The sequence below is a fragment of the Metopolophium dirhodum genome, chromosome 1 (genome assembly GCF_019925205.1).
Source record: "Metopolophium dirhodum isolate CAU chromosome 1, ASM1992520v1, whole genome shotgun sequence".
NCBI lineage: Eukaryota > Metazoa > Arthropoda > Insecta > Hemiptera > Aphididae > Metopolophium > Metopolophium dirhodum.
This window is the reverse complement of record NC_083560.1, coordinates 141,208,110-141,216,756: the sequence shown is the minus strand read 5'-3', so window position 1 is coordinate 141,216,756 and position 8,647 is coordinate 141,208,110. Positions and strand designations below refer to the sequence as shown.

The following is an 8,647-nucleotide window of genomic DNA, read 5'->3' as shown; positions in this document are numbered from 1 at the left end:
ACTGATGACGATAAGCTAAGAAATTCTGGGTTTTATACCCGAAAATAACCCTCTCTTCTCTCATTAGAATTTTTTGTGATGGATTTAAACATTTCAACTTATTTTACATTCTGTTTTAATATTATAATGGCATTGACATTAAGTAAATGTGAAAACATTTGACTGAGCAGGTTATATTAGCAGCAATTTAGATTCATATAATATAATTGGTTTTTGAGAATGAATGTATACATTCTAAGCATTGACATTTAGTAAATGTGAAAACATTTGGCTGGACAGGTTATGTTAGCAACAATTAAAATTCATATAATGTAATTGGTTTTTGAGAATGAATGTATACATTCTAATTTATTTTAAATCCTGTTTGTAATAATTTAAATTCATGTAATGTAATTTGCTGTTGTATATGAACATGTTTCAACACCCATCTAAGGTAAGGTTATTGTAGAAATTGATTCAAGGAGGGTATTGACTATGGTAAAAGGTGAATGTCATAAACATTTGGCTGGGATAGGTTATGTTAGCGTCAATTTAAATTCATGTAATGTGATTTTGCTGTTGTACCTGTATGTCCATGTTTTAGCAGGTTTCTATAATGTAAGGCTATGGCCATTTGTATACTTAATTATTGAAGTAGTGGTAAAAATCTGTGTATAAAAGACAGAGGGAATTCTCTAATATTCACCAGTCTTCAAGATTTCATCCCAGGACAAGAAGCTCAGTTCAACAGAAATACTACCAAAATAAAATGTCGTACCGTACAATTGCTTCAACTGATTCAGAGGTTAGTAACTACTTAGTAAATATCTTATAACCATAGCAAATTGGAGGCCGGTCGTAACACCACTCAACGCTATGGTTATAATTCTTAAAATAATATTAAATGACTGATTATAACATAATATATTGGAAGTGCGTCGTAATATTACTCAACGCTTTGGGTATAATTCTTGGGACATAGAAAAAATATATAATGGAAAAAAACAGTAAAAAATAATATACTATGTTTTATTTTTCACAGAATGAACATTTTAGCGAATCAATTGATATAAGACCATCTTTTTCAAAAACAAAACCTGGATCAAAACGTTCTGCAGAAAAAACAAGTGTTAAAAAACCTATGAAAAAGAAGCAGAATAAAATGGTAATAAAAATAATATTTTTTCCTAATGATAGCATAAATAATTTATTTTTTTTATAGAATGCATCATACAGAGATAATATCAGCGAACGCTTGAGATCAGAAGATTTTGATGTTGAAGTATTTAATTCGCTAACATTCAGACAAGGAGATGGCGTTGTGACAATAAAGACGCCTTTTGAAGAAAAAGGAAAGGATCTTTGGGTGCTAAGTCATTATAAGGTTACTAACATCGAGAATGTACCAGTAAAGGACAGGTAAATACATTGGCTTAAATTTAAAAACTATTGCTGAATCTGTTTTTTTTTTTACTGATTTTATTTACTTCTTTTGTTTTTAAATAAAATAATTTGTTGTAATAGATGGAAGTTCAGTGAAGCTACTGTTAGATTGTACACGACCGACGAATCAAAAGATCAAACACTTCATACTGGTCTTAATGAGACAATGCAAATTATATTTGATAAATTACTAACCGATCCAAAGCGTCAAACTATTAAAAGCAAGACGGTTGTTTGATTATTATACGGAAAAATGAGTTTCATTTAATAAAACAAAATATTATTATACATGTATGTTTTTATTTGTTCAATACTCAAAGGTCTTGGAAAACATAAACCTATAAACTATATAGTATGTCTGAGAAAAAAAATTCTAATTGAAACATTGCCATCAATTCTGTACTATCAAAATTTAATCTACTTATTTATTGAAAACATGTGATAAGAATAAAACATAAAATTTGAAACTAAAACGCATTAAAACTATTCTTTATGATTAAAGGTAACATGTAATTTAAGAAAAAAAGCAAGTTTTTATTTTTTAAATAAATAATTATTAAACATATTTATATATTTTATATTATTAGATCTTGTAAAATCATATCGGACAATGTGCTAAAATGAAATTGTAATATTTCTTATAAAAATGATGTGTCATCGTTCTGTAAATGATTATAATAATTAAAATCATAGTTTTGAATATATTGGTTGGTAAATTCGTTCCTTTGGCAAGTGGATGGCAGACCACGGGCATCATTTTTAATTAGGTCATATGCAGTGTTGAAAGTAATTTGATAATTTGCTAAACGTTTTTGCTTGTCTACCACATACAAATCAATCAAATTCTGTAATTGACGAAGCCGGTACAAATCTACGTGTGTCAAGGTAATATATTCCTCGTTTAGATGTAGGGTAATTGAACTCTGTTTGACATTAATTGAATATGAAAAGGAATCGGTAATCTTTACACGCCTCACCCTGGTATTTAGGTTATTAATAATTGAATTGTAATTAGATTCAGACATCAGTGTGAACCATTCTTCTAAACTTAATGTAATAATTTTCTTTGAAAGTTTACATTCTAATAATAAAATAATTGAAATCTGCTTATTAATTAGTAATCCTACTGTAATACTTTTCTTATTAAAAGCTCGGATGTCGAATGTAGACTTACAGACAATTATTGGTGGACTCATAATGAAGTTTTTTTTTTGCTAAAAAAGTACACAATAAAAAGTAGGATATAACTGTTAGGAGTTATACATTGGACTGTTAGTTTTTTCCTTTGCAGTCATATTATATACTAAAAACTCGGATAAAAAAAAAAATGCAAAAAATGTGAACGTACAGATAGCCAATTAGTGCATACTAGAGAGGGAATTTACATATACTTACTAACCTGATACCTGAAAAACATTTTAAATTATTATATACGCACTAACCCGCTAGGCTATACGTCCACGAGATATTAAATCGAATAATAAAACATTTAAGATAAAACATTCAATTTTTTTTTATTTTTTTTTTTTATTCAATACAGCAAATATTATAAACAGTATATTATATAAAAAAAACATGATTTAACAAATGGTGTCGTACTAACCGGTTTCACAATTACAAATAACTTCGGTTTTACAATATTTACTTAAGACTTTTTGAACAAACTGATTACCTTTCATTAATAATACATATAAACATTTTGGTGAGAATCGGGTATGTTCTATAAAACAATTATCATCGATTTCAAAACTAGGTAGAATTACTCCACACCAATGACATTGAACTGCGCAGTGGCGTACACAGCTATTTTCAATGGGGGGGGGGGCTTACATATTAAAAATTATATACATATATATATATATATATTATACATTGATAAATCAAAATAATGTCGTTTAACTAATATTTATTTTCATTATAAAACAATGTCTATTTTCCTGGGTTTTTGTCCCAACTCATCAATGACGTCTTCAGGAGTTAAATTTATATTTCGGTATACCGACAACACGGTCAATCCATTTAATCTGTCCTGTGTAAATAATTATTTTTCAGTATAAAATGTAATAAATAATGATTACAAATATGTATGATAAAAAACTGTTTACCTCTTTCATAGTATTTCTCAAGTAAGATTTTACTCTTTTTAAATTTGAAAACTTTCTCTCTGGAGTAGCTGTTGATACCGGCAGTGTGCATAGAATTTTTAATAACATGAATATTTGGGAAGATCACGGTTTTAACTTCCACATTTTAAGTTCACCAAGAGTGGTAGACAAATCATGATGAGTCAAGTAGAATGAAACGAGAGATTCAAAATCAGCTTCATTAGAATCTTCGTTGTTGTCAAATAAACAATAAAAACCTAAATAACGGAGGTTTTAAAAATAATATATTAATATAAATTTATGTTATTGGGAACTAACCTTTAAAAATATTATGGTGCTCTAAGAATCTGAGCTCTAGTTGATTTATGAATGATTCAATATAAGGAATACAAATAGTAACTCTAAAATAATCTTCTGGTTCTTCGGATGATAATGATGGATTAGCACGGTTTATTTGCCTTTTGTTTATTCTTTTTACTACAATTTGAAAATCTAGAACTTCAGCCATTTTCTAAATTAAAAGAAATAATTTAAATAATCTTTACTGTATTTATAAATATGATATTAAGAAGCAAACTAGGTAGTGATTTTAATTAATTAAAATATTGTATAAGCATAATATATATTAATCATTAATGTTAGTTACTTGAGCCTCATCAAATATTTTTTTAAATTCAGGTTCAATATTAGTTCTTAGTTGTTTAAGAGCATTAACATTATCTTCTGCTAAACCAACCATTTCTTTTAAATCAATGTCTTTGCTTTGTAGTTGTTTGCACAATGGCAGCCCATATGAAAATAAAACCTTTTAAAAAACAAATAAACATTTAATTTTTAACTCAACTACATGATTTAATATATTGAATTAGGTACCTTTATAATTTGTACTGATATAAGAAATTCTGAGTCCATTGCATTTCTTAACATATTGGCTTCAACTGCAGTTACATCTTTCCAACTTGACATAGTTTCTAATGAAACTACAACGTATGGAAATAACTGAACAAAATCATTAACGGCATCATACCTTTGAATCCATCTGGTTGCACATAATCGTTTTAATGATTTTATGCTTGGTATCAAATCACTATTACTAATAGCCTCAAAAAGTGCATTTTTGCGTTTAGGTGTATTAAAAAAACAATACAATTTTTCAATGACCCCAAGGCAAATTCGAATTGGTTGTAAATCACACGCAGAGGATACTGCTAAGTTTAAGGAATGGGCAACACAGTGCACGTACAATGCCTTAGGATACTTTGCTTGAATAATAGATTTTACTCCTTTAAATTGCCCGGACATATTTGCAGCACCATCATACCCTTGGCCATACAAAAAATCACAGTTAATACCACTAACATTGAGACCTGAAAAACTATTTAATAACTATTATTTAAAATAATAATATTTATTTTTAATTACCATTTAGAATTGCAGATGCTAAATCAACTCCTGTTAAACTATGAATCTCAACAAACATGATAAAATCTTCATTGATTTGTACATCATTCCCCGTTCCACTTAAGTATCTTACACATATTGTTAGTTGTTCTGTAACTGAAATGTCTGTTGTTTCATCAGCCAAGACTGAGAAACATTTGGATGCATTGATTTTTTCAACAATTTTTTTTAATAATACATCACCACATATAGCTATTATTTCATTTTGTATCCTAGGGCTTAAATATTTATTACGTGAATCTGATTCAAGGAATGATCTAATACAATCGTCGTCTTTTACTTTATATTTTAAAATTTCTCGGAAATTACCTTCATTTTTAGCTGACGCTGCTATATAATTTATATTAAAAAAATAAAAATAAATTAATAAACAAATCATTTAAAAAATATAAAATCATTAATTTACATGTAAAGTCAATTGGGCCAAAATCCCTATGTCCCCGTAGAGCAATTTCTTGTTTGCCACATAAAATTATGCATTCTACGATTGGTAAAAGCCTTTTTCTATTATTAATTATCTGTTTTGACCTGTAAAATAAATAATAATGATACCTGTTACCTATTATATTTACATGTAATTATAATATGTTATTAGTATACTTAGATATATTTTACCTATCATCATCCAAAGCATCAACAATTGATTTTTGTTTTTTAGAAAAAACACTTAAAAAACTATCAGCTTTCAAAGCAGCAGTTTTATGGTATTCCAACAATGAATGTTTATTAAAAACCTTTTATAAAAAATTAAATATAATAATATGTATAAATACATTATATTATTATGAGTTGTTTGTAATATTAAAATTAAATTTAAAATAATTAATAAAATTACTTCTTTAGCCTTTTTCCAATTGTTAAATGGTTCAGAGGACAAAAAACCTAGTTTTTGATTTCCCACACCACCACATTTAGCAAAAACCACGCAAAATCGACAAAATGCACCAGATTTTATTTCGGAATACAGTAACCAGCTGTATGAAGTTAACCAGTGGTGTTGAAACTTTAATTTTCGTTCTTTATTAGGCTCTAGTATAGGAAACGAGTAAGAAACAGGCGGAATCCATGCATTTGTGAGAACCTAGAAAATGGACAGTAATAAAATTCACAATATACAATTTATTATAACATAAAAATCATAAAATAAATTAATAACTTACTATATGTTTTTCATTATCAGTTAAGTTGCGATCCACTTTTATAAACATACCAACATCATTAACTCGGGACATAACAACATTTGAGGACGATGTACCTATTTAGTAATTATTTTGTACATAATAAGTAATCGGCTCATTAGCAATGACTTAAGGTGAAATTAAAAATATTTTTACAATACTCGATTATTAATTAAAAATATATACCTGTCCTATTACCTACAGGTAATTATTTAGTATAACTACAACGCTACACGCGTACATACAATATGTATATAATAATATATTATATACAATTCAATAAAAGAGAAATTTATTTTTACCATATTAATCATTTTTTTTGTACCTAGGTCCTAGGTTGATAATATAATGTATTAAATATTTACCTGGTTCCTCCGAGTTAATTGTATCACAAATTAGTGATGATTCTTCTTCTGCTATTGGAATAGCAGGCACGGGACTTCTTTTATTCGTATTAGTAGAAAAATATTCGTTTATTCTTTTCATTTTTATTGTTTTATAAAATATTTAAACAGTAAGTACAATTTACTAAACGTTCAAAGCGTCAGGAATTTGATTGAAAATTGAGAAATAGATTCTATACTATAGTATTAGCGATACTGCGATAGCTATTAAGGCATATTATATCGGATTACACAGATCTTTAAATATTCTACGATTGTCGACCCTCATGTTTGTGTTTGAACAAATTTCCCAATAATTTCATTAATTTGTAACAAGATATCAATAATATCTACAATATATTATAACAACAAACTGGGTTGCTCATAAGTTATAATATAATGGAGTATAATTTGTAATATCCCATATCTAATAATAACTTCGGTGACGACGGTCTTCTCGCCGTACATTTTTAATCGAAACTCGATTGTGACGGTAACACTAAAATTCTCTTAATTTAATTTTGTATTAATTTTTATTAGTACTATTAATTTTTTTTTTAAATTTTCATCATTTTTACGTAATTACGTAAACTGAAAAAATACTAAAGGGGGGGGGGGGGGGGGGGGGGGTTTGAACACCCCCCCCCCCCCCCGTGTGTACGCCACTGGAACTGCGTCATCGAGATTGATATAGTAAAATCCACATTCTGAGAGCTTGTACTTATTCTGGCCGGTATTTGAAGGAAAACTTTTAAAAGATCGTAACCTAGATACAAATGCAGAGAATTCTGGATACGCTGGCGTTGAATTGAATCGTATTTGATCGACCAATGACTGGATATCGTTTGCGCATTTTTAAAAATTCATTTTTGAAGAAATTAAATAACTTATACAATTTAATAAAACTTTGAGAAAATAAAGAAAAATGAGACACGACTTGAGTCAACGATGGATCATTAGTAACTGAATATGAAAAAAATAATCAGCAATCAGCTTATAACTTAAAATTATTGTAAATAATAAATAATGTTTTTATCATTATTAAAAAAAATCAGTGTAACCAACATGAGTAAAAATGAAATACAGTACATTTTTTCGAGGTAAAATTTACTAACAATCAGTGTGAAATGTGTTACACGGTAAATCTGAGTGCTCTTTTTACCGTGGAAAAGCTGGCTGTGAACATACAAATATATACTACTTAAGTCATACTCGAAGTCGCTTGAGAGGGGCTGCCCCCAAGGGTCGCAGTTGGGCCCCACACTCTGGAAGGTTGCAATGACAGACATAAGCAACATACAGCTGAACAATACAGCAAACATAGTGTTGTATGCGGATGATATTGCCCTCTCGGTAGCAGCGGCGAGGCCCCAAACCGCACATAATAGAATTGAAAAATACATTGACAGCCTCAAACAATGGGCAGAGGCATATGAGCTACAGTTTTCTCCAACCAAGAGTCAGCTGCTTAGCCTGAAAGGAGGTTTAAAGCCTGGATATTCAATCGGTTTCGGCTCCGGCGAAAATGACCCCAGAATTGTGGCTGAGGCAACAGCAAAATACCTGGGTGTAACTCTAGATCCCAGCGAGAGTTTCTGGGACCATGTGCTGTCCCTGAAAGACAAATCGGAGGGTATGTACCGAAGACTAAGACAGATGACATCTGCAAATTGGGGCATGGGCCGAGCGAAAGCCAGATTTATCTACGAAGCGGTATTCCTTCCCCGTATCACGTACGTGGCCGAAATCTGGGCCGAAGGAGGGTGTACCCTAAAGAAAGGCATTGCAGCCCTCGGGAGTATGCAAAGAGAGCCTCTCCGCGCAATAACGAGTAGCTACAGGACTGCGTCGACCAATTGCCTCTCCGTCGTGGCGGGCGTTCTCCCGCTCGATCTGGAAGTTAGGAGAGTCGCGCGGAAATGTAAGCTACGTGCTGGTGAAATAACTCACGAAGAGTACGACCTAGAACTACAGGCACTCATGGACGAATGGCAGGTCAGGTACGACTCAGTCGACAAGGGGGAGTGGACGAAGTTCATGATCCCAGACGTAGCAAGACGGTGTGGACTCCCGCTAACTTTAGACCATTATACGACGC

At 30.5% G+C, this 8,647-nt stretch overlaps 2 protein-coding genes across 2 annotated transcripts; one reads left to right on the top strand and one right to left on the bottom strand.

Moving 5' to 3' along the window:
* Positions 1 to 510: 510 nt before the first annotated feature.
* LOC132935936 (uncharacterized) lies at positions 511 to 1,710 on the top strand. The gene is made up of 4 exons (XM_061002586.1): positions 511 to 784; positions 1,022 to 1,144; positions 1,202 to 1,398; positions 1,504 to 1,710. Exons 1-4 carry the CDS (start codon positions 749 to 751, stop codon positions 1,658 to 1,660), a joined length of 513 nt encoding a protein of 170 aa, XP_060858569.1. The 5' UTR covers positions 511 to 748; the 3' UTR covers positions 1,661 to 1,710.
* Positions 1,711 to 3,650: 1,940 nt separating this feature from the next.
* LOC132932900 (zinc finger MYM-type protein 1-like) lies at positions 3,651 to 6,652 on the bottom strand. The gene is made up of 10 exons (XM_060999248.1): positions 6,532 to 6,652; positions 6,149 to 6,243; positions 5,824 to 6,069; positions 5,604 to 5,722; positions 5,395 to 5,516; positions 4,950 to 5,318; positions 4,401 to 4,894; positions 4,174 to 4,332; positions 3,846 to 4,038; positions 3,651 to 3,784 (listed from the first exon to the last, which is right to left on the bottom strand). Exons 1-10 carry the CDS (start codon positions 6,650 to 6,652, stop codon positions 3,651 to 3,653), a joined length of 2,052 nt encoding a protein of 683 aa, XP_060855231.1.
* Between the last annotated feature and the right edge of the window lie 1,995 nt (positions 6,653 to 8,647).